Source organism: Myodes glareolus, chromosome 15 (genome assembly GCF_982192425.1).
Source record: "Myodes glareolus chromosome 15, mMyoGla1.1, whole genome shotgun sequence".
Classification (NCBI taxonomy): domain Eukaryota; kingdom Metazoa; phylum Chordata; class Mammalia; order Rodentia; family Cricetidae; genus Myodes; species Myodes glareolus.
In genome coordinates this window covers 16,938,134-16,953,310 of record NC_142040.1, presented here as the reverse complement: position 1 = coordinate 16,953,310, position 15,177 = coordinate 16,938,134, and the positions used below count along the sequence as shown (strand labels likewise).

At 38.0% G+C, this 15,177-nt stretch overlaps 1 protein-coding gene across 3 annotated transcripts in view; it reads right to left on the bottom strand.

Moving 5' to 3' along the window:
- The window catches only part of Hapln1 (hyaluronan and proteoglycan link protein 1), a 71,845-nt gene that overhangs the window by 25,429 nt on the left and 31,239 nt on the right, over positions 1-15,177 (bottom strand). The window contains exons 1-2 of one of the 3 annotated variants that reach the window (XM_085676876.2): positions 1,946-2,073; positions 838-963 (exon numbers count right to left, since the gene is read on the bottom strand). In XM_085676876.2, the coding sequence (XP_085533002.1) occupies positions 838-937 (100 nt within the window). In that variant the 5' untranslated portion in view covers positions 938-963; positions 1,946-2,073. Of the gene's footprint in view, positions 1-837; positions 964-1,560; positions 1,738-1,945; positions 2,074-15,177 lie in introns of those variants that run through there. The other 2 variants (XM_085676877.2, XM_048455867.3) reach the window with 2 other exon arrangements.

The window sequence follows — 15,177 nt, the reverse complement described above, 5'->3', positions numbered from 1 at the left end:
CACTTCTTTTGACATTGAAATTCTAACCTGCTGTTTAATGTCTTTTAGCAAACTTATATTGTCTCTGATTCCCTAACTGAACTTCTCTAAAATTAATAAAAATGCACATATTTAAACTGCTACATTGTGTAATTCTTACTATAACTATTTAGCATCCAAGGGCAGGTGAGAGGCTCTTGCTCCTTGGACTGACTTTCCTTATTGCATAAGTCTTCCAGCTTTCTTTTTGCAGGATGTCCCTTAACAAACGCTTAAGGCTGACGAAAGAGCTGCATTATACTGCAGCCGCTAGCCTGGCTACAGCTCTCTGGCTGAGGATTCAGCTGAGCTCAACAGAAATATGCAGGAGCAGAATATTGGTCCATGGGAATGAAAGCTTTGCACAGAAACTAACAGACCTAGGGGTAAGCTACTATCTCCCAGACTGTAGTTTATGTGATATTTCCCTCATATGCAACACTTCTCTCAATCTTTAAGCAACTATTGTGACAGAATGACCTTACATCATAAATCCCTCTGCTTTGTGGCTCCCTCCTTCACATTGCATTACCATGAACTTCCCACACTCCATTCTACTTGAAGATATCAATTGCAGTGAACTGCACCAGCTCCCTACAGTCGGCTGTTCTTAAAACACTCAACTTCAACTGTTCCCAAGTTACAATGCCCCCCCCACCCCATGCATTAGCATCCCCTCCACCAGAAGCATGTTTACTAATTAGCAGAAAGGGAAAGGAAAGTTCATACAGCAGGACAGAAAGAAGAAGCATCCTGCATCCCACTGTCGGTCACTGGCATTCCATGGGATGCTCGCTTGAGAACGTGTGCTTTTCTTACCTTGGATGTGAATGATTCTGTCTTGATCCGGAGCGTAGCTGTCTGGAAGGTGATCAGCCCAACAGACTGAAAGCAGCACCAGGAGAAGGAGCCTCTTCATCCTTGTAGCTCAGACCCTTCTCCACTCTGAGGATCATACAAAGAGGCTTGAGAAATTTGGAACCCTTTGGAGTGTTGCACCACACAAATTATTACCGCCTTATCATCGTAGAATGGGTCTGTAAAAATATTTAACCCAATCCGCTCAGAAAGTTCCTGTGGCAGCCTTTGAGAGCTGATGACCGAGCTTTGAAACATTTCAGTTCCTGTTAGGCAGCCAGAGTCCAAACAGTGTTTAACTCTGTCTTTGCAGAATTGTGGGTCTGGAGATTTAAAACACTGTGTTTTTGGCATGGAGACTTACAGAGAGATAGAAGGAGCTTTAGTACAGAGACAAGCACTCTCTTAAAACATTAACCCCCTGCGTTTGCAGTATAAGTTGAACAAGGAGCAGTTTGGCACACGTATTTATGAATATTTATTCTGCCAGCCTAATTAAGAACTGAATCTTAGACCAAAGCAAATACAGGCTATTTGCTTGAGCCCTGACACTGTCATTCACTGCACATGTGGCTACCTAAGCAGGATAATTTGCTTCTTCCAGATAGAAAAGAGAATGAAAAATCAAAACCAAAACCAACCGTCAGTCTTTGCGAAGCAGTCCTTCGGTACAGTGTCACTTACCATCTTACACACTGGGGGCTAGGGTGAAGACTTGGAAATTTGGACAACCAGTTTAGGTCTGTGCAAGATACACCACCGCAGTCACACTGATTGATTTTCATTCACTCGGAGCTAAAGTGCTGACACACCAATTTGGAGTGTCAGGTAGGGTCTCTGCAGTCTCAGAGCCCTGCAGGGGAATGTCCCTGCCAGGCTCACAGGGCAATTAGGCAAATGAGGAGCTGAAATAAAAAGAAAGACCAATCTCTGATCCTGAGTGAAGGAGGCAGAGCCATCCCTTGCCTGTCCTTTATGGAAGGCTGACTCCATGGGAGAGGACAGAACAGCACTTCCCCTAAAACTTTCTCAGTCGAAGGACCAAAAAGTAATTTCAAGCAATACAAACCTTTCCTCCTTTGCAGTACCGCAGGGAAGAATTTCAGTGTAGTTTCTGTTCTAATGTAAAAGCTGAGGCAAACATCAAGAAGGTCTTTCTTTTGCTCCCCTGCACACAGCAGCCTTAATAATACTGGCTATTTTTAAAACTGAAATTGCAGAGTTCTGGCTTCTCATACTAATTTGTTTTTTCCAGGAAAGCTTGGCTCCCTGGAATACTTAAATTAATGAGTTTCCTGACTATTCCTGGAGGTCCTTGAGGGAGAAGCAGACTCCATAGTCTGATGCCCCCACCTGGCTGTCTTCTGCTTCTCTAGGACTTCCCCAGGTCTCTCTGGGACTGAAATCACACCTCTCTGCAGTTCTATTAAGAAATTGTCATTGCTGTGATGCTCTGGGTTTAGTCTTTCATATTTACTATTATTTCTTTTCTTCTTTATGTCACACATGAGAAGAAGATTGTGACTCTATAGCTCATTTGTATTGGGAACCAGGTGTGGTCTCTTCAATATTCTACCTTATTTACTAATCTTATTTTCAGAACTTTGTTTCCCCGGGGATTTTGTGAAATATATTTTTGTATCTATGACTTTGTCCATAAGATTAAAGCTAATGAATATTTCCCACTTTCAACCTAAAATTGTGCTTTAGGTGTAAACAATTAGAAGATAGGCAACTTTATGTCTGTAATTTTTAATATTGAGATAATTATACAGATATGAAGCAAGAATCAAACACTACTAGAGGTATGCTGTGCTCTCTGCTTGCTCTAGGGGTTGGGGAGAGGTCGTAATGTGAAATAGACAATATAAAAAGAAGAATGCAATTTTAACAAACAAAAATGAAAGGCATTCTAGAAGACAAGTAAATGAGCAAAGGAAGAGAAATTGCTAGACTAATCTTTATATCACTGTGATCAGTCACATATAGTTTAACTCACAGGATGCTATAAATATATGCTAAAATATAAATGGCTAAAGTTGTGTGATTTTACCAATTTAATCACCTAATTACCTTAAATAACTTTAACTAAAATCATACATATATTTAATATCTAGATAGATATATAGGAAAGTAGACAGACACACCGAAGATAGAAGATAGATACATAGAGAAAGATGATAGATAGATAGATAGATAGATAGATAGATAGATAGATAGATAGATAGATAGAGATGGGTGAGTATAACTCCATTAATTCCACATCTCTATATTCAAACATATCATTAAAGGTGCATTGCACTAAATTAAGATGCCTCATAGCTTAGTCCTGAAATGCCAATATGATGAGAGCATCTTTCTCTGTCCCCCCCCCCACTTCTTTCTCTCTCTGTAGAGGACAAAGATTTTAGTAATGATGATGATAATTAATTTCAATTTATTTTAATTACTCTCTCTTCCTTGCTGAGTAATATATCATGCATATTGCTTACTGGGACTAATGTTGTGAAACAAATATATCCACTTTCCTACTGTAGTAAGTTCTCATGTTAAAAGTTATTAATCTAGTAAGTGAATAAATTTTAAGCAAAAGTATCTCCTACTTTTAGTTGTTTTTATTTTTTTGTGATGGAGACATATTTGCTGTTTTCTTGTCTTTTTAATGTATGCATACTGCTTTGAAGCAATAATGATTTTAGTATTTGAGTCCTGCTATATCTGAATATACAAGGTAAATGATAGACAGTCTGGGGGGCATATTCCCTATTACTGGTGTCCCCTGACTCATTTTTGATGTAGACCTGATGACATGAATCTATTTGGTGGCTCATAAGGAGGCATACACAGATATGTATGCAATTTTTGAAAAGACCATAGAAGTGACTTGTCTTTATAGACAACTGAAGACTCCAAAGTGCCCACACTGGTATTAATCCAATTCAGACAGGAACAAGGAAATTATCTGTTTTTTTAAATTATAGGAGACTATCATCATTTTAATAATCATGAAATCAGAAATAATAGTCAGAAAAGAGAAATTTAGGAACTCAATTATCAGGAATTGGAGGAAATTGCAAACAGAGCGATTCTGTGCCTTTTGGGTATATGTGCTATATCAAGGTACCATGGGTCTGCATGCTGGTTCCCAAACCTGAGGTGAACTCAGACATTGGTGGTCATGAGAGTTAATGTACGGATGAATCTGCCTTATGTATCTAATGACATCTTCTCTGAATATCCATGTGTGTTAAGTGAAATTTTCCGGTTCTTGATGTGAGTAAAATTCAGAAAATTAGGGATACTTTTATGTAACCAACTTATTAACAGCTCCTGAATTAGAAATCAGACTTCACCAGAAAACTCACACATTTGACAGTCTTTTTAAAAGCAGGTTTGATTGTGTGTGTGTGTGTGTGTGTGTGTGTGTGTGTGTGTGTATTTGCATGTGTAGTGTGTGTGTGTGTGTGTGTGTGTAGGTCAGAGACTGACACCCAATGCCTTTTTTTTCCCCCAATGCCTTTTTTTTTTCATGTAGTCAGGTGAATTCTGTTCACCTGACTACATGAGACAGTCTCTCAGTGAAGTCATTGGTAGACTAGGCTAGTAGATCAATGAATTCCAGGAACCTGCTTCTCTGTCTCCCTGTGGTTGGGATTGCAGATGTGTGCTGTCTTGCTTGACTCGAGACATGGGTAATTGGCATCTGAACTCAGGTCCGTCCTTGTTCTTCCAAGATGAGTATTTATCAATAGAGTCACTTCACCCATTCTGATTGTCACCAAGCCTCTCAAGCCTTGCTGCTATGATGTTTGTGGTAGTTTGAATGTAACTGGCCACTATAAGCTAATGGAAATAGCACTATTAGGAGGTGTGGCTTTGTTGGAATGGATATGGTCTTGCTGGAGGAAGGGTGTCACTGGGGGAAGACTTTGAGGTTTCCTATGCTTAGGATATGACCCAGTGTCTCAGTCAGCTGCTTGTTGCTTGAAAAATGGACTAAAAATGGACTCTCAGCTACCTCTCCAGCACCACATCTGCCTGCACAATGTCATACTTGTCACCATGATGATAATGGACTGAATTTCTGAACTGTAAGCCACCACCTCAATTAAATGTTTTTCTTTACAAGAGCTGTAGAGTTATGAGACACAATATAGCAGTGTTAAGACGAAAGTTCATAGCACTAAATGCCTACATAAAGAATCTGGAAAAATCCCACACTAGTGAGTTAAAAGAACACCAGAAAACTCTAGAACAAAAAGAAGCAAACTGACCTAAGAGGACTAGATGGCAAGAAATAATCAAATTAAGAGCTGAAATCAACAAAATAGAAACAAAGAAAATAATATAAAGAATCAATGAGACAAAGAGCTGGTTCTTTGAGAAAATCAACAAAATAGATAAACCTTTATCTATACTAAGCAAAAGGCAGGGAGAATATCTAAATTAACAAAATCAGAAATGAAAACAGGGACATAACAACAGACATGGAGGAAATCCAGAGATTCATTAGGTCATATTTTGAAAACCTGTACTACACAAAATTGGAAAACTTAAAGGAAATGGACAATTTTCTGGATCAATATCACCAAAATTAAGCCAAGACCAGATTAGCAAATTAAATGGATCTATAACTGCTAAAGAAATAGAAACAGTCATCAAAAGTCTCCCAACCAAAAAATGCTCAGGACTTGATTGTTTCAGTGCTGAATTCTATAAGATTTTCAAAGAAGAATACCAATACTCCTCAAATTCTATTGTTCCACACAATAGAAACAGAAGAAACATTGCCAAACTTTTTTATAAGGCTACAATTACCCTGATACCCAAACTACACAAAGACATTACTAAGAAAGAGAATTATAGACCAATCTCACTCATGAACATTGATGCAAAAATATTCAATATAATAATGGCAAACCAAATCTAATGAAACATCAGAAAAATCATACACCATGATCAAGTTGGCTTCATCCCAGAGATGCAGGGATGGTTCAACATACGAAAATCTGTCATTGTAATCTACCATATATACAAACTGGAAATGATCATCTCGTTAGATGTCGAAAAAGCCGTCAACAAAATACAACATCCCTTCATGATAAAAGTATTGGAGAGAACAGGGATACAAAGACCATACCTAAATATAATAAGGGTGATATACAACAAGCCAACATCCAAAATCAAACTAAAAGGAAAAAAACTGAGAGCAATCTTACTGAAATCAGGAACAAGATAAGGTTATTCACTCTCTCCATATATCTATTCAATACAGTACTTGAGGTTCCAGCCAGAGCAATAAGACAATAAAAGGAGATCAAGGGGGTACAAATTGGAAAAGAAGTCAAACTTTCACTATTTGCTGTTGATACAATAGTTTACATAAGCAACCCAGCTACTGGGGGAAGAAGAGCTAGTTTACTTTAATGGTGTGACCTCTGGCAGCCTGACCACTCTGCAGGGAAAACCCCACTCCCAAGAACAATCCAACACACAAATTAGACATGATTGGTTAAAAGAAGGAGAAAAGCCAATGTTGGGTAAGTAGGGAGGTAATGGGGCCATAGGTAACAGACCAAGGAGAGGGTGAGGGAGTAGTAAATATCAAAATGCATTGAGGAAATTCTCAATTAATAAAAACATGGGAGGCAAAAACAGGTGGATCTCTGTGACTGTGAATAAATGTAATAAAAATAGAAAAATAGGTGATAAGCATGTAATTTTACAGTTTGGCTTTTGTGATAATTGAACACTATTAGGAAATAGGATACACTCTCCAAAGTAAAAGTCTTTAAAAAATTCATTGCTATTCCATTCTCTTTTAATTATTCATTCATTTATACATTTTTTTTTTGACAGGGTTTCTCTATGTAGACCAGACTGGCTTCGAAGTCAGAGAACCATGGGCCTCAATCTCCTGAATGCTGGGATTAAAGGTGAGAGCCACCACCACCTATCCTAAAGTAAAATTCTAATAGTCAAATAAACAAATATGCTAATGTCAGAAATCTGATGCTAACGTGGGCAATGACTGAATGTAGAACAGCTTGGAACAGGGCTAAATATCAAGAGAGAAGCCATTATTGGGGGGAAAACATAAAACTGAAGACCAACAAACAACAATGAACAAGCATACACCTGCTCCCCACCACACACTGCTCAGTTATACGGTGACAATGTTCCCCGACAGAAACCCCAAAGTAGAGTTAAACTTCTCTGTCTCCCTGTCATACTGCAGGACCCTGCAAAAGCACAGGTGACTGGCATGGCTGTCCAGATTCTGTCTTGCCCTAGCCCTTCCTTCCCGTCGCCTTCCTCTCTAGTCAGGCCATGGGAGTGTATGGCTTTGTTGTCTTGGTGTCTACCTGGTTGACTGGTAGAGGCCAAAGCCTAAATTATTAGAAACTGTGAACCCCTCCCACCTCTCCTAGTAAAGAATCCCGATCTCTGGCTCTACACCCAGAAACAGGAGTGAAGACAACTCCTCCCCGGGTGGGAAATAGTCCAGAAAAATAACTACAGAGACTAAGTCGTTCTTTAAAAATTCAAATTGACATAGCTAGTTTGAAACTTGGTCAACTTTCATGAATAAACAACCGTTAAAAATGTCATATGAAAGCCATTTCCGTCCCAGGAGCAGCTGCGCCCTCCTTTTAAGACGACCATCTGAGGTGAGCTTGGCTATGAAGTGGTTGCAGGACCTGGAGCACCCAGGGCCTTGTGATAACCACAGGTTCTTTCCCCCTGGAAAATGCACCAAGTCAGAAACTCAGGGGAGGGTTTGACTCTCCCCAGACCCCTGCAGCTCTGATGCGCATAGCTGAGGACTGGCTGTTATCCTGTGGATGGTTGAATTTGTGAGAGTTTCCAGTCTTTGGCACTAATAATGTGACCTCATTTATTTTTAAAATTTCTCTAGTTTCTTCATTTTTCTTTATCTCTATATTGTGTTCCTTTTGAAATCAAGCATATTACTTTGAAACACTAGAAAATATACTTACATTTCTGAAATAGCAGGTAGACAAGTGGTTATTTTCTCTCATTACTGTAAAACAGACTTAATGTTTGCTACATTTATTAAAAAGTAAGAAAAAAAACTGTATTCACTTGGCAAGATTCTTATCATAAACAGTTAACCAAAAAACAAAGTTGGCATCAAAATGCTAATTGCCCCATTTTAATTTGTGTAAATTTGAGACAGCTGCCATTTGTGGAAATACAGTGCTTTTCAAGTTTCAGCACGCCCCAGGAACCAGCTTGCTCATTTTATCTCGCAGGCCCCTTAACCTCTCTGATTCATGGCTGCATTTATGGGTTCCCTACCAAGACAGACAGGGGGAAGAAATGGGCTAGAAAATAATGGAGAAAGTGTCTGGCATATTAATGGAGCACGGTGAAAGGGAAGAAAACGCTGCTCAAGGTGGGAAGATGGGGCCAGGAGGAGATGCTTAGCCAATGGTGACTATTTGGGGCGTTGTCCTTAAGCATGAGGAGATAAAATCTTGAAACTAAATGAATACTTGAATACTGCATTGCCCTTTCACATCTGAAAACTAATGTCTAAGCATGCCATCTCCAAGACAAAGCTTAGTCAGAAGTTTAAAATAAAGTTTCCCTTACAAAGGTCTGGCAGCTAAGCAGATAAAGGGTCCAGCGACAGGAAGCAATAGGAGAAATTATGTGTTGATTTTTACCCTTACTTCCAACTCTTGGCAATCCTCGTTATTATTAAGCCTTGCTTCTCAGCGGATCTCAAGCTGCTAGGAGCCTAGGATAACCTTGGACTCCTAGTCCTGCCTCCGGCTCCCTGCTGCAGCTCCTGTCTGCACCACCTGCCTCCGTTCTGTGTAGTTCCAGAGATCGGATCCAGGGTTTTTGCACATGCTACACAGATACTCTACCACTGAACCTTTTCCAGGCGCCTCCTAATTTTTATTTTATAATTAGACAAAGATGTGTTACATTTGCTCACCCTGCATTTGTTAACTATGTAAACATGTGCTACACTTGTGTTAGTTGAATAAAATTGACCTGGGCTCAGAGAGACCAGGTTAGCAACTGGTTGGCAGGAAGTAGCAGGGAGGACCTTACGGTGGGTTTTATTTGTTTGTTTTTTGTTTTTTCATTTTAGGGGTTGTGTGGAAGGGAGTGGCTTCTGGGGACATCAGCAAAGTCAGAAAGTTAGCCAGTTGCTATTTTAACTCTCCGTGTTCACAGGTTTTCACCCTCGCCTTTGAATCTCACATTTTGTTAGAATGATAGAGATTTAATTAGAGCTACCTTTAGCAGCAGCAACAGAGCCTTTGTCTGGGGGAGCAGAATCCCCCCAAGCCACTGTAAGGACGGTAAAACAACAATTTTATGGATATATATTGTTATATTTCCGAATTTTACTTTTTTAGATTATAATAGAATCATAACATTTCTCCTTTCTCTTCTGTCTTTCCAAATTCTCCCACAACCCTTCCCCCAGTCAAATTCATGACCTCGTTTTTTTTTCTGAATGTTATTGCATGAATCTATGTATATGTTTACACACACACACACACACACACACACACATTCCTAAATATAAACTGTTCAATCCAAAGAATATTCCTTGTACACATGTGGTCAAGGCTGACCATCTGACACTCGACAACCAATTGGCATGCTCTTCACGGGAAGATATCTCCAACTCAATGTTCTGTGTACAGTTAAGGCCTTGTGGGCTTTTCCCATCCAGGCAGGCATGTACACAGGATTTTGTTCAGAGCACAACAGTCATGTTGGTGAGACTTTACGGGGGTCTCTTTAGTTAAATTTAATATTTACTGGGATTCTCAATTCCTGCTGTTTTTGCTAAAGTAGATGGAAGCACACCTTAAGAGCTTAAATACAAATTGTTTAGCTTCTGTCACTTCATCCAGCATGTTTCCAAAATTTGGTTGTGGTCTCTTCTCTGATTTACAAATTCCGAAATCTCTGTTAATTATGTCAACCAAACATAGGCAGTAGAATCCAAGAGTCTTGTGAGTTAAAAACCTGCGTTCTTAAAGCATTGAATAATTTCTTCTTTTTGAAATCAGCTTTCCTCTATATTTTCTTAGGCAACTACTTTCTTTTTGTTTGTTCTTGGGTTTTTTTATGCTTGTATTTCTGTATTTAGCACCTTACCTTTTACTCAACCTTCCCGATTTCATGACTTTTCTTCCCTGCATGTTACTGTGTTTGTTGACCTATTCCCTAGTTGCCATGGATCACAGTATTATTTTATTATCCACATCAGGCCACAAAGCACAAAGAACTTTTTGTAACTACAGTCTGTAAGCCGGGACAGTCTTGGGGAGATTGGAAGATGCAATATGAGTGTAATAAAGAAAAGGCAAAACTTATTTTCATTCCTTGGCCAGGCATGTTCTAGTTGTATGACCCAGGAACGAGTCACTCAGCTGCTCATGGTGACATTTTGTTGTTGTTGTTCAGTTGAAGCAGTTAATGTCAGTATCAAAATCATACATTAGTAAATCAATGATTTTTATTATTTATTTTACTAAGGATAGCAGAAATGGAGAGAACATGCATAATATTAATATGCTAATAATACTATATTATTAATAATAAGAGATTATTCCCTTCCCCCATTCCTGGTCAACCACTCTCCCGGGGTCCCACTCCCAATCCCCATCTTTCCCCTCTCCTCCAATCTCCCTCCTCCTTTTCCTCTTCCCTGTTCTTTATTGAGGCATGCGTTCTAATCTCTTCCTTCTTACACTGCATTTTTGGACTGCCCATCTACGCAAATAAATTTGCAGACTTTTTTTTTTTAAAGGAATGGTATCAATAATGCTTAAGTGGTAATTCAATTCTCTCCTATTTTTAGCTGCCTTGTTGCTAGTCCTCTCTTGGAAAATATTGACAAGAGTTTTTGAAAACTCAGCAACCTTTAATCAAAGTACATTGACTCAAGGAAGTATTCATTGGTCCACATGAGCTTTAGGAAATTGCTGGACTAAAGGGTCATATTTCTCAACAAACCAGATTCCTGAATAGTGTTTTGGTAGCTTATATGTGACTCTGATAGAAATACAATAGGTACACCTTACTAAAAGCACAAGCCGAATGTAATGTTTATAGAGCTCAAATTTACAGCTCTTACATGGGAACAACGGTATGTAAATATACTAATCAGCAAAGGGACAACTTTTGCTCTCTGTGGCCAGCTGAAAGTCTCAGATGGCTGAGCAAGTAAATAGATAGTAAACAGTTGCATAATTTTAATACCCAGGTTGTAAATTCTCTTAAACCTTCAGCTTTTTCTAAAGTGATTCTTAAAGTCTTGGCATGCCACTTGACATGGACTTTCATGTAGGACCCTCAGTTAGAGTTTTATTTTTTAATCGATTCCATGGCCTTCAAGATGAAGACAGGGTTTACACCTATACTGAAGATAATTTTGTATGTTAGTTTACATCCGTTTAATCAATTTCCTGACTATAAAAGGAGTAGAAAGAATAAGCTATGTCTTCCCAGGGTGTTCTGACATTTTCCACCTGAAACGTCAGCCAGAAGTTGCTGACAAAATCCAATACTACAGTAGTAAGAAAAACAAGAAAGCTGAAACTAAAGTAAAAATGGGCACTCTTAATGTATCCAGATGTCTACAGTCATTACCTCACAGGGGCGTGTGGCGAGTTTACACAGAAACACTGACTCTTCCTTACAATTTAAACTCAAGAAGACCTTTTCCCTATTCATTTACATTGACAGTCAAGACTAATATACTATGGAGTCCAATGTTATAGAATTGACTCTAGTAGATCATTCACACCTTGTTGAAGAATAAAAAGCACATGAGATGGAGAAAGGAATTTAAAATCTCAGAGAGACTGGCAGTGTCTTACAGAAGTGACTACAGCTGCTTCCACCTGCTTCCAAGAGCTGTGTCTCATTGCTACTTGGAAATTTTCTCACTGTAATTTCAAATTTTCATCTATTTGAAATTACTAAGTCTTCAAAGGGCATGTGTTCCATGGTATAAAGATTAATACAACAAACCAGGAAGTTAGTCCTTTGAAGAGAAGGACAGAAACAAACATTAAGCATTACTTATTTATGATGGCAGTAATATTAAAGGGAAATTAACTTCTCTCTCTTTCTTTGCTTGTTTATTTATGAAAGCTTACTCTGTATATAATACTTATATATATATATTATTAAAATCCATGCACAACTAGTATGAATATTGCATTGTGATTTTTTACAAGTATATCCTTCATATGGGGTAGACGGAAACATCACATTCTATCATTGAACATCAAGAAAATCATAAAAAATCAAGTAACTTTATGAACAATTCTTGAGAGATATTAAATCTTCAGAAAATTAGATATCAGTGTTGTAATTTCCCAGGATAACTCAATTCTTTTAATGTTTAAGATACTAAATATTATTCTACTACTATGGTGTTTTGAAACTGTGATAGTCATCAAATTATAGAAATAAAGCCATGTATTAGAGGTAATATTGAATAAAATGAAATTTTCATTAATTTATTATTTGTTTCTAGCATAGAATAATTTTTTCAAACAACAACAAAACAAAACAAACAAAATCAAAATGCCTAGAATTAAGGCCAATACAAGTAAGACTTCATAAAACTAAGAAGCTTCTTCACAGTTAGAGAAACAATCAATTGGATAATGAGGAAGTCCACAGAACAGTATAGAATTTCTTCCATCTATACCTTTGATAGAAGATTAATATCCAGAATATATAAAGAACTCAAAACACAAACAAACAAACAAACAAAAAGCCCCATATTCGACTCAACAAAATGGACCTAGTATCTGACAGTGAATTCTCAAAAGAAGAAAAAATAGCTAAGAAACATCTCAAAATTATTCCTTAACCTTAACAACTAGGGAAACACAAATCAGAACAATTTTGAGATCTCATTAATTTCAAAAATTTACATTTCATGAATTTCAAAATTTCAACAACTTTGAGATCACCAAAGCAACCATCAACAAATGCTGTAGTAGGTGTGGGAAAGAAGCATTTACGGTTGGTGGCATCGCAAAGTGGAGCAACTACCATGGAAATCAGGGTGGAGAATCTAGAGACAACAACAACAGCAGCAGCAAACTAAAGATAAATCCACCATATGCCCCACCTATCCCTAAATGTCCTTTAACCGAGAAATAGATGGGAAAATGCAGTAATATACACTATGGAATACTATTCTGCGGTAAAGAACTGAAATCAGGTGAATGCTTGGAATTAGAAAAGATTCTACTGAGTGAGATAACCCAGACCTTAAAAAACAAACATCATATATTCCCTTTAATCTTAGCGTCCTAGTCCCCAAGTTTCAGATCTGAGTAATACAGAATTAAGGAAAGTTAAAAGGGACCTTTGTGGAGATGGGAGAATACAGGGTACAAGTGATCTGAATGGGAAACATGAAAGTTCTCTAATTAGGGAGAGGGAGGGTGATGAATACAGAGGGAGAGAAGAGGGCAAAATAACACTTAGTGTGTTTGAAAAAGCCACAAAGAATCATACTAAAACCTGTCCACCTTAAAATAACTATAATTCATATAAGTCAGTGTGGATATATATATATATATATATATATATATATATATATATATATAGAGAGAGAGAGAGAGAGAGAGAGAGAGAGAGAGAGTATGTTACATAAATAGTTTAATATCCTTAGTTTATAGTTCAACTAGCAGTTTTGTATAAACATACAGTATTAAGTAAAATTTTCCTATATGGGTCGGCAATGCTAGCCCCAAGAATCATAGACTATGTTACAAAATCCCCAACACCAGACATAAGAAACTTTGAGTAATTGTTCAAGTTTGTTCAAGAAACATCAAAAACATTACTACTATTGCATTGCAGACACAGGACCCAGAGGCTGCCCAAATCAGTCTGACCTGAAAGTCTTTTTCTTGGGGACTGGCAGTCATAGTGGCAGAATACACCATGCAAGCTATCAAAGCAGAGAAGAGGCTGACAGTCTTACCCTACTAGAGTGACTACAAAATATAGCAGAGCGTGTTAATTCTAATGGCGCTGTAGTGGCACACATACCCTAGTAGTAAACAACGGCTCTCTAGTTGGACTTAAGATCTTCTCAATAGGGGAGAAATTATGCTTGTCCTAGAAACCTTGCCAATTACCAAGTGCTACTAAAGTCATGGCTCATGGAGGAGAACTTACAACCACCACTTTACTAAACCAGCACATCCCTAACGGCACTCTGTTGGTACTTATGCTCACAGATAAGTATAGTTGTCACCTGGACCAAGGAAATGTTTCTTTACAACAGATAGAGACCATTAGAGAAAACCAATCAACATGCAGAGTTGTGGAGCTTAGTCTCAATGGATATATCTACAAATCAACTTTCTTACCTAAGGCTCAGAGAACACTGAGAGATGAAGAAAGATTATATGAGCCAAAGTATCAGGAAGTTGGCTGTGAGACTGTCTCCCTGTAATGTCAGAAGCTACACCTATACATAGTCTTACCAACATGACTGCCCAAACACAAGCTCAATAAGAATGACAGTAATGGCATGATAACGTAGACTGGGGGAAAGAACTGCAAGCAACCAAGAAATGCTAAAACAGGAGAAATAGTCTTTCAGTTCTCCAATACCAAATGGTCAGATCTGAAAACACACATACAAGCAACATTTTCCAGACTGATCAGGTTGTTTTTATTTAGAAATATAAAGTTTTTATGTAGGAATATAAATACAAGCAATAAGTAGTTAGAGAAAACATAACCATGAACTTGAAAGAGAGCAACAGCAGTGGTACATGAGAGTTTTTGGAGGGAGAAAAGGGGAGGGAGAAATGATAAATTATATTATAATCTCAAAAATAAAATATTTTATAAAACAAAGTGAAACAATACAAATATAAAGAAATTTATATGTATTTTAGTACTGCTTTAGTACACATAGAAAAAGATCTGTGTGTGTGTGTGTGTGTGTGTGTGTGTGTGTGTGTGTATGTGTATGGTGTTCACGCAGAAATGTGCATACCAAGGTATTTCTGTAGAGGTCAGAGGTCATCTCTGTAGAGTCGGTTTTCTCCTTCTCCCTTTACATGGCTTCTGGGGATTAGGTTTAGGTTGCCTTAATGCAAGTGTACTTGCTGAGATATCTCACTAGCCAAAGAAGCATAACTTCTAAATGGTGTGTATGTTGGTCATACTTCCACAGAAAAGATATAACCTCATAGCTTTCACTCACACTTGATATGATGAGCAAAATCCCAGTAATATCGATAACAGTGC